The 24,940-nt window shown below is 40.9% G+C and overlaps 1 protein-coding gene and 1 long non-coding RNA gene across 4 annotated transcripts in view; one reads left to right on the plus strand and one right to left on the minus strand.

Annotated features, from left to right (window-relative positions):
- Positions 1-24,940, minus strand: part of SLC22A3 (solute carrier family 22 member 3) — a 92,855-nt gene that overhangs the window by 28,429 nt on the left and 39,486 nt on the right. Inside the window, exons 2-5 of one of the 2 annotated variants that reach the window (XM_082404576.1) lie at positions 20,254-20,357; positions 17,756-17,910; positions 15,918-16,086; positions 14,959-15,076 (exon numbers count right to left, since the gene is read on the minus strand). In XM_082404576.1, the coding sequence (XP_082260702.1) occupies positions 14,959-15,076; positions 15,918-16,086; positions 17,756-17,910; positions 20,254-20,357 (546 nt within the window). The remainder of the gene's footprint in view (positions 1-14,958; positions 15,077-15,917; positions 16,087-17,755; positions 17,911-20,253; positions 20,358-24,940) is intronic. The other variant, XM_082404577.1, reaches the window with a different exon arrangement.
- On the plus strand, positions 3,990-20,291 carry LOC309634522. Of its 2 annotated transcripts, XR_014248176.1 has the most exons (4): positions 3,990-5,145; positions 18,861-18,991; positions 20,013-20,110; positions 20,206-20,291. It is a non-coding gene; the product is annotated as an uncharacterized lncRNA (long non-coding RNA). The 2 variants fall into 2 exon arrangements; XR_014248175.1 differs by having other exon boundaries at positions 18,861-20,110.

Consider the following 24,940-nt stretch of genomic DNA (forward strand, 5'->3'; position numbering starts at 1 on the left):
TTGACCAAATTATTTTTTTTAACCAGTTGTGAAGGCGAAAGCTACTTTGTAGTCATCATTTGCATTCAAAAGCATGTATCTTCCTAAGTCAGTGTTTCTCAAACTGAATTATGTATTCTTAATTTTTTTTTTCTTTTAAAAGAGATCTATGGTGGTACTCATCTCACGAGCGCTGTTTGCCAAAAATGTTTTGGTTTCCTCTCCTCCCTCCCCAGCCCATCACACGGACGTGATAGGATTGCAGTGCTTGGTCCTGCGTGATTGAGTGGGGCCCCCTCCCCAGATTTGCCAAGGAGTTGTGAGCATTTAATTGCTGAAGCAGGACCCTCTAGAACTCCCCCTTTTCTGCGATGGTCCAGGCAGTGGCTGCTAGGACAGCCTGGATTAAAGGGCGAGGACCCTGTGACAAGGAGAGGAGCCCCCAGTGAATCCACGTGGCACAGACAGGAGTTAATCTTTTGTGGTTTTTATTTATTTTTAAAATTTTATTTATTTATTAATTTTTTTGGCTGCATCGGGGCTTCATTGCTACCCCGGCTTTCTCTAGTTGCAGCCAGCGGGGGGCTACTCTTTGTTGCGGTGCGCGGGCTTCTCATTGCAGTGGCTTCTCTTGTTGCAGGGCATGGGCTCTAGGCACATGGGCTTTAGTAGTTGTGGCACGTGGGCTCAGTAGTCGTGGCTCATGGGCTCTAGAGCGCAGGCTCAGTAGTTGTGGTGCCCGGGGTTAGCTGCACCGCGGCACGTGGGATCTTCCCGGACCAGGGCTCGAACCCATGTCCCCTGCATTGGCAGGCGGATCCTTAACCACTGCGCCACCAGGGAAGTCCCTCTTTTGTGGTTTTAATCTACAGAGATTTGGGGAGTGTTTGTTACATGCACACCTGGCTTATCCTGAATGATAAAGAGTCCATAGATATCTCATGTTTACAAAAAAGCCCTCTGGTCTATACCCTCTTTTTCATAGGAATTTATTATGCTAAGTATTAAATTTCTATTTTAAAGTAATTAAACTAAGACTTCAACTTAAATTTGGGAAAATTGCAATTTTCATGAAATTTTGTTTGCTTCTTATAAATAATAAGTCCTTTTGATAAAATCACACCTTTAAAACTCCTAAAAAGAAATGAGGATTATTTCTACTGCTTTTTCAATCGACAGGCACTAATTAGTTTATCACTGAAATAAATCATAAAATTGTAACACAGAAGCAGAGGGATCCCTGGGTAGACCTGCCATCCCATTGAAAGCTTGTGACTAAGAGCTTACGTCGCTGCCCAGGGAATGGAACAGTTAACAAGTCCCATTTGAGCCCCCAAGTACACCTAATGAAGGTGTTGGTGGGTCTGAAAATCATGATCTTGTTCTACATTGATGAAGTACGTTCATACGCTGTCACCTCCTTTTGAGAGGCATGGAGAGCAGGCATTATTCTCCCAGAGACACTCCTCATTTTTCAAAGAAATACTTGAGTATCCTGGGGGGACATTCATATCCCTTTTGCTTTTGCATGACTGATGTTCCGGCTTTGAAGAGTATTTCTCCTTCATTTCGGTGATGGGCAGTTAGGTAGCGACGTCCAGAATCAGAAAGTGTGTTTTAGAGGATAAGTATTGAGATTTGGGCATTTGCTAACAAACGTGTATTTATCTTTTAAGGCCAAGAGCGTGAACATGATTGTCTGCTGGTTGTATACGAATCTGAGGTCTAAGTGATCTGGTTCATTATCTGGTTCATGTATCTCCAGCCACATGGAGCTTCATAGGTGTGGGACATTCATTGATAACACTGGCGAGGCGCCTGCATTTTAGCCCCGATCTGAAGCCCAGGAGCACATATGTATGTTACGAGTTACTGGGTTCCTTAAAAATAGTAGACAGGTTTTAGGTTGTAAACTAATTTAGACTCAGAAATGGGAACTTAATAAATGATGCATCTGCTTATTAGCTGGTACTCAGAAAACCGGCTCAGTACTGAGACCAATAAAGGTGGATCCCTGCTTCACACTGGCATCGAGGGAGCAGGGCAGATGGATTCAGGCCTGGATGTGACGGAGCCATAAGCTAATAGGAGAATGTCTGTGGCCTTTGGGTACAGAAGAAGATTTCTTAAACAAAACCCAGAAAACAATCAATAGGTGAAAACATACTGATCTGACCATATCAAATCAATTAAGGATTTAAGAATTTTTGGTCAATGAAACAAAAAATAGGCAAAGTTAATGGGTAGCTAAAACATTGACGGAAACATACTTGCAATGTCTAAAACCAACAACGGGGTAAAATTTAGAATATTAAAGGCAATCCTATAAATTGAAGGGGACAAATCCAATCCAATAAGTCCAACAAATCCAGAAAATTCAATACACGTGGGCAAGGATATGGCAAGGCAATCCACATAGGAGAAACACAAATAGCAAAGCGACACGCACGAAGATGTGCTGAGCCTCACTGGTACCCACAGACGTGCAACCTAAAACACTCAGGAGGCTGGCCCAAATTAGAAAACTGTAAAGTACCAAATGTGTACATGGGCAAACAGGACATTCAGTGGGTGTACACAGAAAGCAATCTGGCATTATTTAGGGCACTAAACTTGCACGCATCCCAGGACCCAGCAGTTCCACTTCTAGGCATTATATTCCACGGGGAACCTCTCAAATGTGCAAAGGGGACATGTATGAGAAAAGGGAACCCTCCTACACTGTTGGTGGGAATGTAAATTGATACAGCCACTATGGAGAACAGTATGGAGGTTCCTCAAAAACTAAAAACAGAGTTGCCATAAGATCCAGCAATCCCACTCCTGGATATAGATTCAGAGAAAACTCTAATTCAAAAAGATACATGCACCCCAATGTTCATAACAGCCCTATTTACAATAGCCAAGACATGGAAGCAACCTAAATGTCCATCGACAGATGAATGGATAAAGAAGATGTGGTATATATATGCAATGGAATACTACTCAGCCATAAAAAAAAGAATGAAATAATGCCATTTTCAGCAACATGGATGGACCTAGAGATGATCATACTAAGTGAAGTAAGTCAGACAGAGAAAGACAAATACCATATGCTACCATTATATGTGGAATCTAAAATATGACACAAAAATAAACTTATCTACAAAACAGAAACAGACTCACAGACATAGAGAACAGAACTGTGGTTGCCAAGGGGCAGGGGTTAGGGGGGATGGGTTAGGAGTTTGGAACTAGCAGATGCAAACTATTATATAGAGAACGGATAAACAAAGAGGTCATGTATGGAAACATTTATCAGGATGATTGGAGGCAGCCCAGGTTTGGAGGATGGAGATGTGAAATACAGCAGAAGGTACTGACAAAAACCACGCAGCACTCACGTGTGGGCAGCACAGGGAGACCTTTAAAACATTGCTCCATGAAAAAGTAAGAAATGAAACAAGATCTAGAGCAGCACAATGCCATTTATGTCACCTAAACCCACACATACCACAAGCTCTGGTTTATAAGGACACATCAATATCAAAGGGCATAAATCAAGCACATTCAATTGGGGACCTGTTGAGGGCAGAGTGGGGAGAGTGGAGGAAGGGAAAATCAAATCAAACAAACATGAGAGGGGCCTGCACAGCCCAGCGATGGCTGTAACACGCGCAGAGAGACAGGCTTAACTCAACTCTGCGCTCAAAGAAAAATGACAGTCACCCAAACCACCTCCTACAGAGCTACTTAGAGGTCATCTTGGAATTTCCTCTGCTTTCAGTGCTTCCAGACGTGCCAACTATTCAAATTTTGCCTTACTTCTGCACCTCAGAAAGCCCTTAGTTTCATGTTTATTTACATGCATTGGGGAAAGCTGAGAAATTTTCCAAAGAAAGTCAAGTACAGCTGAACAGCTAAAAAAGCAGTTGACACGCACCCCAATAAATATCATAGTCCTTGGTGAGTTCTGGAATTTGCAAGCTTCTCCCTTCTCTATTTCTTTTTTTTTTTTTTTTTTTTTTTTCCTTCTCTATTTCTTGATTTGCAAAATATTTTTCTGCAAACAGGTACTTATTGTTCATTGGCATGTACTTTATTGTTCAGGCAGAACCATCTTTAGAGAGGGATGAGATGCTTTTAAGTACAAGCCATGAGCGGGTGGTATACACCATCCCTGGAATTCTGACTCTGGAGGTTTTTGATAGTGAAGGCTGTTCAGTCTCATGGCTTCACTCTGGACCACAGTGATGTGTATTAATGTTATACTGCCTTCACTCTCTACTCTAACTTTGAAATGTGACTTGCTTTATTATATTCCAACAAATACATAGGTGAGTTTCCATCCTTAACAGGTGTACTAACTGAGATCCAATTAGAATACCTTTCTGTAGACAAATGCCATCAAAATTAAAACACACTGATATGGTTTCCAAACTCTACACTTGAGATTTAAGCTGTTCTTCAGCTTTAGATGAGAGGAAAAATTTATATTTAGTTGTATTAAACTTATCTATATGATGAAACTGAGTATATTTGAATAGGTAGGGAACTATTAGTGGGGGGACCTGAAAACAGCTCAAAAACAAAAAGAAAGAAAACCAACCATACAGAATTAGAGAAAATGTAAGGCACCTTGAATGCATGTTGGGAGGCATTTTTGAAAGTGACTATTGCACAGAGGTTGTTTAAAACTAGATGTTTTGAACCTAGTGCTCTGTAACTATCTGCTGAATAAATGGGTGAACAAATGAAGATGAATTCCTGCTGCGTTGTGTGTCAGTTTGTGGGACGACCTCATGTCAATTACATTTAAATGGTTTTTCTAAACATGTGGTGACCAAATAAAATATTCCATGATTCAGTGTGCAAGGTGAAAAATATTTTCAATGCAATAATTAATAATCAACTTGAACTTTACAGGCTGGTTGTTTTTAGAGAACCAAGTGTACCATAGAGTTTACAGAACTGTGGGAAGAACATTACATGGAGTGGAGCCCATGTTTCACTCAATTGCCATCAAATCTGTCCCCTGCTAATTTTAGATCAGCCTGTATAAATACAGCATGTTAACGGTTAGGAATTGCAGAGTGAATACTTGAATTGTCTTTGGTAAAATTTGTCAACGTCAGGTTTCAAAGAAGTATTTAAGCCTGGAGACTCCACTAGTGATCAACACATGAGGTAAGTACTTAATCTCTATCGTTCTTGGTGCCATAGAAATAATCGTGCTGAGCATTCATTCAGTAAGCCTTCCTCAGTCTTCCTCAAGATCTAAATTGTTAGTGGTGTGTTGGCTCTGAAACATAAACAGGAAAGAAAACTAGGATCCACCTTTGAGAGACAGTAAGACAATTGTACACCAAGTTGCTCAACTCCTACTACTTCACAGGAAGAACTTGTCCTTAAGGTCAGTGAAAGAGCAGAATATAATGAAGTTGAGTTTATTTTATTGAATTTAAAACAACTGAACGAATCTCTGAAGTTGTCAAGAATTCTGTTTATCAAGACTCTGTGGGGTCCTTCAGCTTTTTCTGAGAACTTCATGTAACTTGAACTCTGAGAGCTCAGGGAACGGTTGTCCAACTGATGGAAACTAATCCTGTTTGTACTTACTGATCAGTGACTCTTGTCCTAATTGAGTATGAGAGCTTCTGGTTAATGTCAAAGAATTTAAAGGTTGCCCACATGATAGGAATTGTGCTTTTAGTTCTGTTCATTGAGACCACAACATAACACAAATTTACTACGAACTTAACGCCTTTCAATTCACTAGTCATTATTCATCACAACGGCATCTACCTTCATCTGAAATAATACATATTTATCCAAGATGTATTCATTCATTCTACAGACAAGACTGGCTGCAAATGGTTTGTGGACTTTTGCAGTAACTTGATGGTCCTCAAGGATCAGTGGCCCCCTGGGACAGACTGCCACATGATTCTTCCATCGACTCTGGGGCTGAGGTCACAGGTGCTGCGAGGCAGGAGTGTGTTAGCCAGAACGTTCCTCTTTGGTCACCCTCCATGCCCATTCCTAGGGACGGTAACAAAGGTCTGCTTTTCTAGCATAAGAGTGTCCTTGGTTCAGGCCGTTTCCCCCAACGTTCCCTAAGTCCTTTTCCTGGGAAGGATATAAGGACTTCTTCACTCTTTAAAGCTTCCTTTATTCAGCCACCTTAAGAAAGGTACATTCACTCTTTGAAGAAGGCAGGCTTCCTCTCGATCAGGTCCCCTTTCTGTACATTAAATTATACTTCCCTCCAATAGCGCCAGATTCAAAGAAAAATGAAAAGAGCACAGACCCATATTGTTTGTTCTAAACCAAGAAATCTAGCCATCCCTGGATTGCATGGGCTTGGTCCCGTTCATGTCTGTATCCACATGAAGAAGTGTTGCTATGGCAACACAACCTGGATGTTCTTCACCCAGCCATCTGTTAGATGGATCTTAATTTTTATTTTTTCCAGGGAAGGGAAGATTTAGCCCTTGAAAATCTAGCACCTGATACCTTTTATACCATCTACCTGGGGGGAACCTCTAGGGATGGAAGCGAATAGATCCCAGTGTGTTTTCTCTGTTACTATTTAGCACAATTTTCTCATGTTTATCTACATCAAAGGAGCATGTCTGTATACTCCAACAATCAACCTAGCCCTGGAGACTTTAAATGATTTCACCCAGGCTGCATCTCTTTTCTTAGGATTATTTCTTGAAAAAAGGCAGTTTTCCTAATGGGTTGAAGATCTAGCAAGCAGCACTGTCATAGCAACAGCAGCTCTGGAGTAGGAATAAGGCCTGGGAATTCCCTGCCAGGGAGTTGGATGTGCAGGGTTCTGGAAGTTGTACCCATCATGGCCTCCACAGCAAGGAACACTTTCACAAAGAGCTAGTATTTTCTCATTTATTCACAGTAAGGAAGCACAGCAATTTGGATTGCAGAGGCTGCTTTTGCCAAAAACACAAGAGTGGGCCAAGTGGCACAGGAACAAAACACTGGAAAAAGCTGCCATCTTCCTCTCTCACACGATAGAATATGATTTCAAAGACAGTGTTAGAGGGCCATTCTCTTGGCAAGTGTTCCAAAAAGCAAGAGCAAAAGCAAACTCACTTTTTATTCTATTAGAGAGACCCAGAATTAAAATAACTGAAGTAGGCATTTTCACAATTCTCACAAAAAAGAGCAATCAATATCAACAGAATAAAATAAGCCTGTGTGGCTTATTCATTTTGTTTCATATTTTAATTAGCTTTGTTCGTAATGCCACCGGGGCTCGGGCTAGGCCAGAAAAAGGCAAATGCTTCTCTGCACCACCACAGGGGTGCTGGGGCTCAAACGGGAGGGCTGTTGTTCTGAAGGGCAAGGACCAGCCTTTGAGAGGGAAAAAGGGAGGAGTGCATTGTTCCCAGATTCTGTAACTAATGAATGAGGAGTTGACATGCCCCTAAATGTCACTATGTAGAGCTTGGAACTCTTCCCCTTGCGTCATAATCCAGCATCATTTGCCTACGGTGTTTGCTGGAATCTCAGCTTTAGGGAGAGCAGGCCAGGTGAATAGAAGTGCTTTGGCTCTGTGTCTGGACCAAGAATGTACACCAAGAGAGGCCAGTGGGGGGAGGCGACACCTGGGTCTCCTGTGGGCCAGCACTGCTGTCCCGTGTGGGACCCACCTGGAGGACGGGTTCTCAGCAGCCGCAGTCTCTAGAAAGAGCAGGCAGCAGTTATCAGGAGGGGCAACATCTAACTCTATGACAACAGATGAGTAAAGACATCAGCAGTGGGACCCCACTTTTGAAAGAAAGAACAGGCAGAAAGTAAGCAGGGGGCCAGGGCCCCAGTCGAACAACTAGGGTTCAAGTCCAGATTAAGAACTATAGTAGAAACAGGGGATTGAGCAAGTTGTATACATGAAATATGTACAGCTTTCTGCATGTCAATCATACATCAATAAAGTGTGTGTTTTTTTCAAAGGAATATCACTTCATGTTAGACCTTCAAATAAAGGCTGTAAAAGTTTTTTTTTTTTTTTTTTTTTAAGGAATTAGGGATTGAGGAAGAAAGAGGAAGCCTGGCAGGCACCTGGGGGCCCCGGCAGCTTGCATCTGACATCGGGAAATCCCAGGTCCCATCCTCTAGTCAGGCCAGGCATCCCACTGTCTTCTCATAGGGATCAGGGTCCGCAGTGGGCTGGGAGGGGCTTGTGAAGCCAGAAAATGTATATCTTTGGTATCCTCCTCTAAGTATAGCTGCGAAGGTGAGGACTGACCTAGTCACAGGGTGACCAGCTCATCCCCATTTGCCTGAGACTTTCTTTAGGTTTAGCTTTGAGACTTCACTATCCTAGAAATCTTCCCAGTCCTGGGCAAACAAAGACAACTGGTCACCCTCCTGGTAACCATCTGAGTCCATTAGTTGTCCTGGGTTCTGTAGATCCAATTACTTGTTAGAAAGATGTCATCAGACACCAGGACTGACTGCTATCACTATATTTACATATATATTTATTTATATTTATATAACACTGATGCTGAGTGCTTTTCTTTCACAGTTCTGATGTATACTTCTCAAGCTTAAGACCGTGGCAAGAGCATACAGCCCAGTTATTTCAAGAGGGACTCTGGAAGGTCAATTTGAGGGCGGGAGAGAGAAGGCCTGTCTCCCAGGGTTCCTCACTCAAAATACTGCTCTTTGGGGAGATGCCCTGAAAATCTGCCTTGCCCTCTCCAGGGCTGTAATCTCATTCTTTAAGGGATATGACACTTGGATTTCTAGCTCAATTAAAGCCATATGATGCTCTGGATCATTCTTCCTCAAGATTTGTACAGGTGAAATGAGAGCCCACTGACCTGGAAGGTTTTAGGCCAAATTTCCTTTAGTGGAAGAAACTTACTATTTAATCACCCAGCTGGGGAAAGGAACTCGCTCTGGATTCAACAGTCCTTCACTGCTGTTTTTATGGCTTTTTAAATTGCAGCATAAACATTTTTCTCTATTCATGCAATATTGTCTTATTTTCAAAAAGTTAAAGACATGGGAACTAATTAGAATTGAAATATAGCCAATTTATAGAACTCAGGCTATTTCCAAAAATGGATTTAACTAGAGTACTATTAAATTATTTCTCAGCTCCAAAGATCCATTTTATGTTTAGTATATGAAGTGTCCTGACATTTTTTTATGCAATCAAGAATATTCTAAATTAAAGCTAATGTGGTGGCATGCATATTACAGTAATCATTTTAGCATGTCATGTTAAGGATGATGGCTTTGCTGGTAGAATTGGCATCATTTACTCTGTGTGAAGTCAAAGAATGAAGATTTACTTCTGTTAAGGGAAAGTAATGTACAAGTTTCCAGAGACTTTTTCCCACTGTCTTTTACTATTTTCTAAACTCACACCTTTCCCACTCTTGACACGGTCACTGCTTGGGCCTAAATTACTTTCTCTGGATCTTTTGAAATGAATTCTATGGGAGAGTTTTTAAGTTTCAAGTCTGAGATAATAATTAAACACAAAAACTAACAAAGACAGCACAACTGGATGAAAATATCACACAACTCACATGGACTTCATGACAGCCAGAATCATGGTGTGGTTCCTCTTTTGGAAGAACAAAAATTATGTTTATAAAAATCCCCTTTGGAAAGGAAATGTCAGAAACAGACATTCCCAAAGCTGGAAAGTCCCAGTCTGGAGCAATATTGATACTTCTGTGACGGTTCATTAAAATATAGGAAATATGGCAGCTATTAAGTGTTGGAAGTCTCTCTGGTAACTAAGGTAATCTAAAAATTAGCCTGACATTTTTTAATGAGGTTTTAATATATTCAATTTTGGAAATATATCAGAGTGGGATCATTTATATTGATGATGTTCCCTTTGGGATCAGAAAGCTCAAGTATCAGTTCTTGATGTGACCCAAACATGTCACCATGGGAACTGCCCATGAGTGTGTTTATGCATGAATGATTATCAGTGTAACATCTGGTACTGACATTTCAGTAAACTGTGATTAGCTATGAACAATGAACTATACAGACATATCATAAAAGTAAGGAAATTACAATCAAGCCTTATAAGTTTTTGAGTCAACAGAGCATAACAATGTCACCAACAAATACGGACATATTCAGTTCTGTAGTATTAGAGCCTCTTTGTTAACTAGAGTTGTAGCCTACTATTTTCCATGAGCATATCCCACACGAAGACAAGAGGAGGAGGAGGAGGGGGAGAGAGAGATCTTTAGGATAAGGGCCTTTAAAATCCTTTTTTAAAAAAATGAAACCAAAACTGCTGCCAGAGTTAATACCTATGTAGTTGTATAATCCAGGTCAGTAAGTGACAAGGGCTATTTAATCAGGATATCAGTTGACTTTTGATAAATAATGCTCTGTAACAAGCATAGTGGCATAAAATAATAAGCATTCATTGAGCTCACACATTTGTGGGCTGGCTGGGAGACTGCTGATCTAGGTTTGGGGAGACTTTGCTAGAGCAGCTTTCCTCCAAATGTCTCTTAGCCTTCTATGTGGTCAGTAGGAGAACCTGGAAATATTTTTCTCACAGTGATGGCTGAAGCCCAGAGATCAAGCCCAAGCACACAAGCACATTTCATGACTCTACTGCATCACATCTGGTCGCCTACCATTGGCCAAAGCAACCCAAACGGCCAAGCCCGAAGTCGAAGGGCAGGCCGTACACTTCAGCCATCATAAGGCCAAAGTAGGTTACACTGCTCTGCCCCGCAATCAACGGAGGCAGGAAGTATCTTCATTCATTGGAAACGAGGGGGAAGATGTGACTATTTCAAACAATAATCTAATCTACCACAATCCAGTGTCATCTAGATAGCAAAAAATGTGTTGGATCACCAAACCCTACTTTGGCAACTGAACCAGTACTATTACTATCAGCTACCTTAGCTTTGGCTGCAAAAACAAACACCCTCAAATCTCTGTAGCTTACTGAGACACATTTAGCAGACTGTAGTTTACAGGGGAAACAATGATTTCTTGGCCACATTCCATGTCTCAGCTGTAGGTCAGCTGCTATAGCTCTGTTCCAAGTTGTAGCTCTTCTCATTCTGGACCCACGCTGAAGGAACAGCTTCAATTTGGGATGTGATGTTGTTGTAGCAGAAGGAAAGAGCAAAAGAGCTGTCAGAAACTCGTGATGCCTTTACAGCTTCTGCTCTGAACTGGTACCCTCCCACCACTTCTGCTTCTCGGGTCTAAAATAGACCAGGACCTCTGGTGTCAGTGATGGAACAGGCTGGTGTTGGGAGGTGGCTGAGGCTCTTGTGACGAGAGGAGGGTACAGCTGCCAGATCTCCTAGGGCTGCTCTGCTACCAAGCAGATTCTTTCTAATTCATTCTAGCTTCACTGCAACCTAGGATGTGCACCCCTAGGATGAGGTGGGAATTGGAGAGGTCTTGGGGGATGAGGTCATTTACATGGTAATGACTTCTTCCAAAAGTCAGGATTTACCAAAGAGAGGTTCCGTGAAAAGTGGAAGGAGAACATTGGGCAACCAGCCTTGGGCATGGGTGCCTTGAGGTTATTATATCCAGAGAGCAGGGATACCAGCTAAGGCAACGGAGGGTTTCTGAAGGTGTGAGGTGACTGTATAACTGTAAGGTTTCCTGGTGGTCCTACTGTTGACATGGGCAATAGTTCCTTGAGTTGCCAAAATAGGAGTAATTGATAGCATTACCTCCAAAACTATAATAGGCTCCTGCCTTGGTGCTGGTGCTGGAGTTCAAGGCAAATGCCTGCACTACCTACCAGTATTTCTGAGTATTGAAAGAGGGATTTTGCACATTATCATGCTTCGTGGAAACATTAATATCTCTGAAATAGAAAATTATGGTTTGGCCTATAATTTGACTGAATTCAGCTATTAGCAAGGTGTTTTAAACGTCTTTACGTTTTAAAATTCTTTCTCTTTTTAAAGACAATACTTTGCCTTTCTGCTTAGGTTGTACAATTTTTAAAGGCTGGAGATGGACAGGGTCAGTTTGAAGACATTTATTTCAAAAATTGAAGGCCCCTTTGAGAAGCAGGTGATTACAAGCATGAGACTGGAACTTACAAGACAAGCCTGGAAAATCTTGTCGTGCTAATGAGCAAGGAAGCATTCAGAAACTACTAGAGGTGTGGCAGAGGGACTCAGGAACCAGCAAAGATGAGCCTCGTCTGTCCAAAGATGGGGGCAATTTGAGCATCAGTAGGATAATAACAATAACTGCAAAAGACTGAAACATACACAGTATGTATGAATCCAGGAGGTCATAATGAGGCTTAAAAAACCATAGCCCACAATGCATTGATCACTTCGAGAATGCAGGCAACCAATTTGCTAATTTGAAAAGAAAGAATTATGCCTATATCTTGCCTTTCCTACAGGAACTGTATCTGAGAGTCATCTCAGTTGATGGGATAAGTTAGTCTTTATATAAGTATTCCAGTAACACATGAAGAAATAATGACAAAATGGGAATATTGTCAATTTGCAATCTCTGATGAATGAATAAATCCAGGCAATGATTATCAGTGGCAGCTAACATCACAAAAGAATAGAGAGGCACAGAGATACTAGGTGTCTCTTAATGGAAATGTACAAAGCCACTTTTGAAGTAGTCTTGCCCAAAATGACAAACCTGAACTTGCTTAACTCTAGATCTAACTACCAATTTAGTTATATTTAGTTGTATTCCATCACAAGGAATACAAGACAGAGGGTCATGTTAAAGGATCCGAAGAGATGTAATCAGTGAAATTTAGACTTCAGAAAGCTCAACAGAAAGAAAACCTCGTAGCATTCTCCACCAAAGTTGCTAGAAAAATTTGCCAGAAAAAGAAAACCTATAGATTAAAAAAGACCGAAGAGGCTTATCAACCTATCACAACACCTATCACTAGGATTCTACGCCCACAGTGGTAGCTAGGATCCTAGAGTAACTGAAGTCCTAGAGAAACTGAAGTCTGATCAAACCTGACTTTCAAATGGAGATCATCTAACTGCTAAAAACTAGAGTTCAAGTGTCTTGGAAGCCACCGGATCCATAGTTCCCGATCTTTTACAATCACAACCATGTAGAGCATTTAAGTACTTCCCTGCTGAAATGATCTCTATCCTGCTCATGAATTCGAAGCGGGTCAGTGGGTGTTGGACTGGACACTCACAGGATGTGGAATAGCAGCTATTTTGGGAATCATCCTCTGGCCTCTCAGCAACACTCATGATAACACACAACGTGCCCGGTTAATGCAGCATCTTCTTTCATAAGCCATCAGCACACACTATGTTTTCTATACTCTTAAAACCTTGATTTAGATCTTACACATGCTTAGCTCTGGGACTACGTGCAATGTCTTCAGGATACTGGTGAATGAATAGCAAAAATACTCATTTGGCCATTAAAACTGAGTACGAAGTATCATTCATTTGATCCAGCTGTGCAGACCAATGGCTCGTGTGACCAGAGCAAGCTGAGAGGGCAGTGGGATATTATTTTCCCTAGAAGCACAGCTCAAATGTTCTCAGTCAAAGAATGACAAGGATCGACGAGTCTTCATGGTTAGAACAGATCACGTTTTATCTTTACCATATATTTTATGACCTGTAAACCTCAAGGTAAATCATTAATCTACTTCCAACAGTGACAATTGGTCAGTTGAAACCTTTGTAAACCCATAGCCTACTGCTTGTCGCTTAATGTAAGAGTGAAAGAAGAAGGTAGAAATCCGAATATATCCAACCAGGTTCTGGGGAGCTAGGAAGCTGGGGAGTTGACAATACAACCCACAAACCCATGTTTATCAGAACGTTTCTAGCAAAACAAACTGAATGCTACAAAAGAAAACAATGTTAGCAATATTAATATTAAACATTTAAAAATTCCTCTTATGGACGTCCCTGGTGTTGCGATGGTTAAGAATCCGCCTGCCAATGCAGGGGACACAGGTTCGATCCCTGGTCTGGGAAGATCCCACATGTCGTGGAGCAACTAAGCCCGTGCGCCACAACTACTGAGCCTGTGCTCTAGAGACCACGAGCCACAACTACTGAGCCCACATGCCACAACTACTGAAGCCTGTGTGCCTAGAGCCCATGCTCCACAACAAGAGAAGCCACCGCAATGAGAAGCCCGGGCACCGCAACAAAGAGTAGCCCCCGCTCGCCGCAACTAGAGAAAGCCCGTGCGCAGCAATGAAGACCCAACGCAGCCAATAATAAATAAATTTAATAAATTAAAAAAAAATTATTCTTAAATATTCCTTTTATAATAATCCTCTGTTATTCTGCATTCACTTAGTCTTTGCAGCTAAAGCAAAAATCATATCTTTTTTATATGTTATTCTCTAATTATTCAGGCGTTGCTTCAAATACATGTATATGTCTTCGGCTGCATATTGAATCTTTGAAAAGACAAGAATGAGCTTATAATACACCACCCCCTTTTCTCTTAATGCAGTGATACAGAGGCACCCAAAAAGCCTTTGCTGGAGGAAGGAAGGAAAGAAGGGAGGAAGGGAGGGAGGGAGGGCAGACTATTCAGCATGTGTAAGTCTAAAGGCTGAAAAACTACATTACTGCCCAAGCTCTGGTTGGCATAGGTAATACTTCCAAGACTAAATTTAAAGACAAATCTTTAGACTTAAACTGAATGTCAAGAAAAGATTTATAGTTTGTCCAATTAAGATGAATGAATGATTAATTACTATGGGGCCTATAGTAGGTGATTCAAGTATAGTAATTCAAGTAACTTGGTGCAACTATTAAAATATGGACTAAATGACCAATTCACCTCAATTATAATGCTATTACAACTTCGCAATTATTTCTTCTTTACTATACCTTATGATTCTTCCCAAGGTTTTTTTAAAGTCAAACTAAAAATGATTAGTCATATATTTGATAATATGTGCATAAGTGACAAATTAATACACCCACTTTAACAATACTTGTTACTAGTAATATGTAAGATTACCTCCGAGTAATTTGGCGAGAGATATTTCCCATTGCATTTCGCAATGCTCCTCAGAATTTTTAATGCTTTATCTCCTTTCTTCCGAGTAATCAGCCAGCGGGGAGATTCAGGAACCACCCTGGTGAGAAGAAGTCTTTTTTGAGTTATGCCTGCGAATCTCAAAACTTACAAGTTTATGACTTGAGTTTCTCTATCGAAATGGATCTTGCGATCAGATACATGTTTCGGAGATTCTGAGAGCTTAGAACTGGCTCTCTGAAACATAGATTATATTTGCAAGTTTATAACGGAAGGGAAAAAATGCTCACTTGATAATTGAATCATTGCTCATGATAAAAATAATCAATATTACATTGCCCTTGCAAGAAGGCTGTCTTAGAATATACAGTCCTCAATTACAAAGATGAAAAAAACGGATTTAATGAACATTTAGGAAAAGGTTAAGAACCCAATTTACGTAAACTGGTTTGCTCATATATTAAAATTAAATTAGAGGATGATTAAAATATGTTCATTCTAATAAGAATCAAATGCATACACCTGTAACTTTCCGATAACTTAATTTTCTGATGCTCTTAACATTTTCTTATTCCCCTGAGAATACCTGAGTCACATTAATTTGCTTAATAAAACATACAGAGAAGCAATCTTGTTCATTGCATTTAAACTGCATGTTGAAATACTGGCAGATATGGTTTGTTGCCTTGTAGTTTTCATAAAAATATTACAAAATAATAAAACATAATTAATACTCTATTTTAAAGGTGTTTTTCAATTTTATTAATTTAATAATAACTATTAGTCAAAAACCAATAAATAATCTCTAGAAATTCGCAAAGCCCATAGCCATTCTGGAGATGTTAGAAAATCTCGCCTTCATTTTCATGTTGGTTTGGAAGCATAGATTCTACATTTCTGTGGAATAAGAATAAATTTGATAATGACCAAAACCACATTACCAGTAATAAAGGAGGAAGAGAAAGTTGGGCAGCGTGATGGCTAGCTGGATCCCTTGCCAATTGGGGATAAAGTAGGCAATTCCAGGGAGAATTATGATTCCAAGGGTGAAGAACATTTGAATCACTATTCCCACAATCCTCCTTTGTTTTGAACCTACTATTTCTGTCACTGAAGGAAAACAAACAGAGAGGTTAGGGAAGCTCAAGATCAGCTCCAAAACAAACAAAAAAACAAACAGAGACGTTACACCTGTGACATCCATCCATCAGCATTGCTAGAATACTATACAGGACTCTCAAAGATCCCGAAGCTTCCATAGGCACTGACCTGAGGGGGATGTGTTTCCCAGACAGCTCAAGTCCCTTCCTCTCCCCCTCTCCTCTGCGTTATCAACAAGCATGTGCCATCCTCCTACACACCCAGCCCAGCACCCTTCCGGGTATACAAAGAATATATGTGTTGGTTTTAGGCAAGCTTAGACGATGACTATTTTGAAAAGTAATTGTAATTATCAAAACATAAATATAATAAAGTGGCTAGATTTTATCACAGTCTTTAAAGATTTGCATATTACAGTCTCTTTAGGTGATTCATCATGAACATTAGATTCTACAGATAAATTTTTCACTATCACAAGATAGTTTCTATCAAATGATAATTCTCTCCACAGTGTTGGACCTTTCATTTGTGTGATATTTCTTTTAAAATCACATGAAGAATTTTACTGCTGGCATCCTTTCCTCCCCTCCCCTCCCACTGATCTGTTTCTATCTGTCCCTAATTCCATTCTGATCATCCTGGCGTATGTTACCTTATTGCTGCCCTAAGATCACAACTAGGAAAACTCACCTAGACTGGGGTCTCCCTAAAACGCTTCATAGTCTAAAGTTATCCCTTCTGCCCCAGCCATGAACCATCAGTCCCCCCAGCTCTCTCTCTCCTTCCTCGCCCACAAAAAGATCTTCAAGGGGTCCCCAAAGTAGGCACCCCAAAGAGGGGTTTTCCAGCAGTAACAGAAGTGAGTGGAAGCCCACAGATCTGGGGTGATAATCAAAGAGGAGGCTTCACATTTCCCTGGTCACAAATCCACCACGACTTTGAGTGGGTGCCTATCCCAGACACTGCTGGAAAGGTAGCGGCCAGGACCTTCCCCAGTAATAGGAGCAAAGAGAAGTTTTTCTTTCCTTCACACTCAGACATCCAACTTTCTAGGTATGGAAGATAGCAAAGGGTTACAAATGAACTTCTCATTTTCAGGTCATATCTCCTGCATGGCAAAAAGTTCTCCACTTGTGCGTAAGGAATAGAATTAAAGAAATAATATTTGAGAGCACAGCAATGTTACCTCAAACTGTATCACAGAAACACATGGAAAATGCTTTAAAAATGTTTCAAGGGGGAAATTCCCTGGTGGTCCAGTGGTTAGGACTCTGTGTTTTCACTGCTGAGGGCCTGGATTCAATCGCTGGTCAGCAAACTAAGATCCCACAATCCACATGGCACAGCCAAAAAAAAAAAAGTTTCAAGGAACTACTGAAATTTTTCTAAAGATTAATCTCTAAGGAAACAAAGCAAGAAGCCATGTGATAACAGTATGGCCGTGCTAGAAAGTGGTTCATCACAGTATTTGGCGAGAGTCCACATTTGGTTCCCAAAACAAGATGGAACATTAATTTCTAAAGAGTCAGCATCTTGCCCCTGCATCCTCCCATTTGCAGAAATAACGTTGCAGCAATGAGGCCTCACCGTACTTGCAGGAGGAAGGCTGACCCAGCGGCACTTCTCACCCGCCTAACCCTGGTTCTCAAACAGACAAGGAGGCGTAGCCAGGTCTTACCAATCACGTAGCAAGTCATCCATGTCCCCTTTCCAAACACGCCCTGTAGGAAGCGGAAGACCACAAACACAGGGAAATTGGGCGCAAATGCCACCACAACACCAGCGACGCCAACACCGAAACAGGATACTAAGTAAATGACTATTCGGCCGTACCTTTTTGAGAAAGAGAAAGGATGAGGTTACCTTAAACGTTTTCTTCAACACAATGAGGAGACTCTCACTGGAAGTGTTGTTAAAGGAGGTTTAAGTGCTGAATTTGTGTCCTCTATAGGTTCATTATTACCATGTCAAGGATGGCTGAAAATGCTACGCTTTGTTTTATAGCAAAGCCAGGGCAAATAAAAACCTATGCCTCTGAAATGACATTACAAAATTTAAAGCACGGAATGCATCCTTGGGATTGCAGTTTCCAAAGAGATGACCCTCTCCATTACAACGTTTTTTTCCCATACAGTCACTCCAGTGGCACAGCTTAGATACTTCCTAGCATTTCTGTGGGTGGGGTCAGAGGAGAAAGGGACAGAAAGAAGCCAAAATGGTCATGACAGCCAGGAGGCCTGGCCTTCTGGCTCACCCATCTACCAGTCATGCGACTTTGGGTGAATTTCTTAAGCAATTCAAGATGCAGGTTTTGTTTGTTTGCTTGTGATTTTTTTTCTTTTACCTTTTCTACAGTGAGGTTGTAGAGACCAAACTGACATGCTAATGTGAAAGCTCTTTACAAACTATCAAGTTCACAATAAATGTGATTTGTTCTTAAGTTTTGTGTTTTACTTTCACCATTTACATAGCCATTATTAAAGCGCTTAGGCAAAAGACACAGGTGACCGCGGGCAATATTCTGAGAGTCTGATGCTAAGTGGTCCAGTATAGCTGTGCCAGATTATTGGCTGGTGAAGCCCTGTCATCAATGACCTTTGAGAGATTTGACTCAAAGACATTTTCCCATAGAAATTTCCATCAAATTCACACAGCATCTTGCTTCAGAGTGGAGACACAAGTAGTCTCGGTTTACCTAGGTTTTTAAATTCACTCTCTGCCCTTCCCACTCTCTTCTCACGGATATATGACCTATTAAATTGCTTCTTGTCCTTTCCTTCAAGAATATAAGAGATTGAAGGAGCTGAAAGATGGTCAGCCCCGAGGTGAGGCAGCATTATTCACGGCTCTGTCTTCCTCCCCAAAGTACCGAGTCACATCTGAGGACAGACGCTCAGCCCCTCCCGGAACACAGGTAGGAAAAGCCCCCTCCTTTAGTCAAGTTACTTCAGTTTGAAGATATGTTGATTGGTTGTGAAAGAGAAACATGCCGAAGAAGCAAAACCTAATGCTTAAATTAGGAAGAGTAACAACAAAATGAAAGAAATACATATTGAAAATCTATAACTCAATTCCAAATGGCAGCCAGTTAGGAAAGAGAGGGTTGTGTGGGGAAGATTAAGGAAGGAAAAATGAATTGAAAAGGCTGTAAGGAGAAACAGTAGGAAAGACACCGATAAAAGAGAGGGAAAGAGCACCAGACACAGAGGATTAAGGAGAAAGTCACATGCCGAGGAGGGCTGGGGGACAACACAAGAAAGAGAGGATGGAGAGCAACCAAAGGTTCTATCCATTTTGAAGTCCTGGTCTGGTCAAATGCAGACCACCAACTGCCTACAGGATTGGGGGCATTTTGTCTTGAATTCTCCAATTAACTGCTGTTCTCAGCTCTGCAAGAGGCACTCCCAGCCCTGCCCACTGGGAGCACAGTCATGACGACCCACTAATGCTGGGCTGGAGTGCTGGGAGCAACAGTAAGCCAGACACGGAGGACAGAGAGAATTGTTAAATCACTGCAAGTATGTTCATACTTAGAATTGAGATAAAGGAACAGTTAAACAGGAGTACAATAACCTACATCAATAATGTGTGAAACGGGGATATCTGAAGAGAGAGCACGGCTGTCTTGAATATATACACTCACTTTGTGTCTGCCATTAACTGGTGTATTTATGGATGTTCAAGAATAGATCAAATTCTTTTCATGGTTTTTGGAACACTTTTTTTTTTGCAGAGTTTTTAATTTGTAGAATAAATACAAAAATTTGTTTTAATTAAATGAAACAAATTTGTAAGGGGGCGACCTTATGACTAAATTAATCAAGCCGCGACCAGCGAGTTACTGAAGCCCATGGAATCACCTCCACAACATCCAACCAGCCAGCCATGGGCGCCGCCATGAAGTCACGGCCTTGCTGCTCTGTGTTTCCTCTCAGATGCATTCAGACCCAAGGGGAGCAGCCCCAACCATTTGTACAGTTCAAGGGGTGAGGAGACGAAGTTTACGAAGGAAGGACTTAGTGCAGCCAAACAGGTATGAATGTCCTAAGTGGAGGAATTAAGATTTTTTTCCAAAATTAGCAAGAATAGTTTTCTAATGGTTAACATGAAACATCTTCCTCTCCACAGGTACACATCATCTTCTAGATGTAAACTGGCTGCCATACCCATGCCTACCTGTCCGCTGCATAGCCCAAGGTGAATGCCCCGGCCAGGAAGCCCAGGTTTAGGATGGCTTGTGTGAGGTCCAGCATCCAAGCATTGACACACACGAGGTCAAACTGGGAAAACAAAGAAAACACATGGGAGACGGAGACATGTGGCAATGCTTAAGACATTAAGACACCTCAAGACACCTGATCATCTGTCCAGACCAGTGATCCTTAAACATTTTTGCTCATATGCTCCTTAACTAAAAATTTTAAGTGTATCGCATAGATATTTTTACAGTGATATATAAACGTCTCCTTTATCAGTTTCACTATCTGCCATGGATGTAATTTTCAGTACACTACAAATGCTGACATTTTTAAATCGTTCTTTCAACTGTATCTGATAGAGTACTCTAGCCACGTGATACCTACCATCATCCACTGAAAACAAGTTCTTCAATAGCCTAAAATTTGACACTCATCTGTTTTCTCTTTGAATTCTTATTTTCATTCCCACATACATATATCCTAATATTTTATGCAGAAAATATTGTGTTTTGTGTTAATGTGTATTATGTTAATGGACAGGTAAATAAATACTTCTGCACGTAATAAATTATGTACATAAATTGACATTTAATTAACATTTTTTTCTGTGACAATGTTTCTAACTATTAGAATCCTTTCTGATTGGGTTATAATTACAGTTACTTTTAGAACACAATTGACAAAAACATAACATATGATGAATCTTGAAAAAGAATTATTACTCAGGAGTAAAATTTTGTTGGAAATGCACTGCGCCTTTTCTAGAAGAATGTTAAAAAAGCCACTTAGTTCATGTAATCTGTGGTTGAAGATTGTTTATTACTAGAATGAGTTAGGGCTCAACATCAATTCTATTCCTGTTTTTCATTTTTATAAATTTATGTGCCAAGAGAACTTGTCTGTATAAATAAATTAATGGGAATGGAGAGAGTTTTGTTACAGTATTGTTACTCAGTTCTTTTGCTTCCTTCTCAACGCCAAGGTTCACAGAACAATCTATCATCAAAATTATTTTTAACTTTTCTATTAACCAACATGCCATTTAAGACTCCTACAGTCTTGCTGTCAGGAAAGAAATGGAAACCACCAGACTTACAAAAAGTTGTTTAATCAAATCATTAGGGTCATTTACTTTCTTTCTTAGTTACTTTCTTACCAATATTCCAAACTGTCCCACTGTTTGGTTCCCCACAGGTTTTAAAACCCCAGGTCAATACATCATAGTAAGATGGAAGAGAGGTGGGAGTCCTTCCACAAAGGGGGAGAAGGATATTAGGAAAAGACCTGTGTCCTCATCATGTACATATCCTCAGACAGATCCATTTTGGACATATGTGCGTTGAGGCTCTGAAAACTGATTCCCTTCAAAGTAGCCAGGCCCTCTACCTTGTGATTTTCTCTGCACACCTCCAAATGGTATGCTTGCCCCAGTGTGAAGACCACTACTCTAGACTGTAGCGTGATGAGGAAATTAACGTTGTTGGAATAGGAATTGTGAGTGGTCTTATAGATACATATTCGTAAGCAAACTGTAATAATATTTATTTATAGAACCTGACTTGTCTTGGTTCTACAGCTAATGACCTGTCGACTAACATAGCTGGAAAAAAAAAAACTGGGGTCAGTAGTAGCTGGCTCACTTCATAGACTTACTGAAAAGATTTATGGAGATTAAAGAAGTAGGAATATACACATATATGCATAGTAGTAGTAACTTAAAAGAGATTTATCATCAATGTAGGTACTGGTTTTCCAAAGCACAACAATTTCATTTTAAGTAAACTTGCAGATGATTATCTGAAATAATTTCCCATTAGAATTAAACATATAAAGGATGCAATTAGAGTATATAAAATCTCAGAGGTCAAACAGGTGATTTAACCCCCAGAGAAAGCATTTTGACTCAGAAAAGTGTCAGCCAGTGTCAAATATAACCTCTCAAAGAGTAGAATTTGCTTCCTCCAGCTGAGCTTCAGATAACTTGGTTAACTAAAGATAAAGGAATGTTTTCCATAGATGACACAGCAAGGCCCAGCAAGAGCTATCCTTTTATGAACGTATTTAGCTGCTTTTGAATTGTGTGAATTAAAATACCCCTAAATACTCTTTAAACACAAAGATATTCCCTATTATAAAACCAGTGATCTTGGATTTCCCTGGTGGCGCAGCAGTTAAGAATCCGCCTGCCAATGCAGGGGACACGAGTTCGATCCCTGGTCCGCGAAGATCCCACATGCCGTGGAGCAACTAAGCCCGTGCGCCACAACTACTGAGCCTGTGCTCTAGAGCCCGCGAGCCACAACTACTGAAGCCCACACGCCTAGGGCCCGTGCTCCGCAACAAGAGAAGCCACCGCAATGAGAAGCCCGCGCACCTCAACGAGGCGTAGCCCCCGCTCTCCGCAACTAGAGAAAGTCCGCGCAGCAACAAAGACCCAATGCAGCCAAAAATAAATAAACAAAAAAGAAATTTATGTATGAAAAAAAAAAAACAGTGATCTTTTTCACTCTCCCATAAAAGAAATTTTCAAAAAGGATTTTTTTGTATTTTGTATCACAATAAAATTAATTTAAAATAAATGTTTAAGTGGTTAAAGGGCTATGATAACTTAGTTTCTAAAGCACTACGATACCATCCAGACCACATATTGTCAGTCCTCTATACTTTGTTTTGCATCTCAGATGCTGGAGGAGTGGAAACTACAATTCTCAGAATCCTTGCCAGCAGGGGTTCTGTTTAGGTTCTGCCAGTAGGGGGCGCTGGTGCAAGATCAGAAGGCAGGAGGGAGGTAGTGGGGATTCTGCTTCTGGCTGTGGCAGCAGCACAGGCTCCAACTGTAGCAGTGACAAAAGTCAGTGCTTTTAACCACTCCCCGGCTACACAGGGGCAAATGGACAGGACCCACAGGCTCTGTAATGCTGTGGAGCAGGGCAGGGGTTCTGCAGGAGCTGTCTTTCCTTGCTTTTCTAGCCTTTCCAAAACAGCTCAAATCCAAATCCTTTTATTCAATCCCTTCCCGCTTGAAATACCTAGCCTAGTTTCTCTTTTTATGCCTGGGAGCCTGCCATCTTTCAAAAGCACAAAAGAAATTAATATAAACAAATCACATACCTGTAAAGAAATGCACACACACACACACTTAGGTTCCCAGTAGGGAACAGACACTGCAGTCACTAGGATGGAAGGGCTTGGTTTTGACTCTTGCGTGTACAGTCAAGAGTCAGAACCCTGCCTCCTGGGGCTGGTGCTTCCTAATCAGCTCTGAGCTCGCTGCCTGCTGCCAAAACAGCTCTGAGTCTGAGATATGTTTTTGTGTCTAGAGAGAGGTTGGCATGTACCAAAGCCAATGAACGTCATAGGCTGAAGACTTTTTCCTGAAATAAAGTACTAAAAGCAGTTTGTAGTTCCCAGGGAGACCTAAAACCCATCTCTTGTCAAATTTAACTAAGTTTGAATCAAAGACACAAGCATTTACGTCTGTCCTAAGGCAATCTACCAAGAACAAGTGAAGCATCGCCTTTTTTTCCCCTAAGTGTACATATTTAAAGTTATTTTTAAATGCTCATAAATCCAGGTGTACCCATCCTGTTAATTTTCTTTTAAAGTCACTTTTATTTAAATTTCAAGTCATTTTTACACAAAGAGAATTACTCCCCTTGGCATGAGCAGAAAGCCAATCTGATAAAAGATTCAAACAACTGTTCATGGAATGCTGGAAGGGATCACATTGTTTCATTTTGCAGAAAGCACAACTCTAGCCTAATTAGATACTTTTGAAGAGCCTCCAACCAAGTGATTTTTTTAAGCTTTTCCTAGTCATTAAAATCCAAACAGACATTATGTTAACTTGAGTTGTAATGGTAAAATGCTGGAGCAGGTCATTATCAGATCTATGCTCAAGTTTTGATTTCTAAATTATCCTTAGAACCAGAGTAACAGAATATCTTCAATATACAAAGGCCAAAGGTAGGAAATAAGGTAAAAATAATGCAGGGATGCAGGAGACTTAGGACCTCAGGAGGGGGCTTGCCCGCTCCTGAAACCACAGGGAATGGCCCCTGATGACGGGCAGCTGGCTTTTCCATAGATGTCTTGTTTAGCCTTCTTGAACAAATCCTCACGTGAGAGATTCTAAGTTTAGAGGACATCACAGTATTTGACTCCAGTGTCCCTTTGGTTTGACCACTGGGTGTAGGGTGCCTCTGGCTACATTTAGCACTGGCCAGACAATCACACGTTGACCCCCATGGATGGATTCCATTTCTAATCAACAAGCCGCCATCACAGAGCCTAATAATGGTTAAAAATAGTGTTAAAAATAGTGTACTCATAAAGAAAATCATTTGGGTTGGGTCTCCATGAGGGGGAAGGATGTCATTATTAATTCTAGTTTTAATGAAAATTTCTTTAACATGATCCGATAGCATTATTTGGGTATCTTAATACCAAAAAGTTAATGCTTTTCTGAGCTGTATGAACCATCATGATGAGCTGCAGGTGTGAAAACTAATCATCAGGTATTTACAGCTTCCAGTGGTGTGCCTGGCATCACGCTGTTGAGGCTGGGAGCAATACCAGTGACGAACAGGCTTTGCTCCTGCCTCTGTGACGAGCTTATTACATGGCTTAGAGAGCCAGGATCAGTTCATGGGCAGCAGATGCAG

The sequence above is a fragment of the Balaenoptera borealis genome, assembly GCF_965194805.1.
Source record: "Balaenoptera borealis genome assembly, chromosome: 9".
Classification (NCBI taxonomy): Eukaryota; Metazoa; Chordata; class Mammalia; order Artiodactyla; family Balaenopteridae; genus Balaenoptera; species Balaenoptera borealis.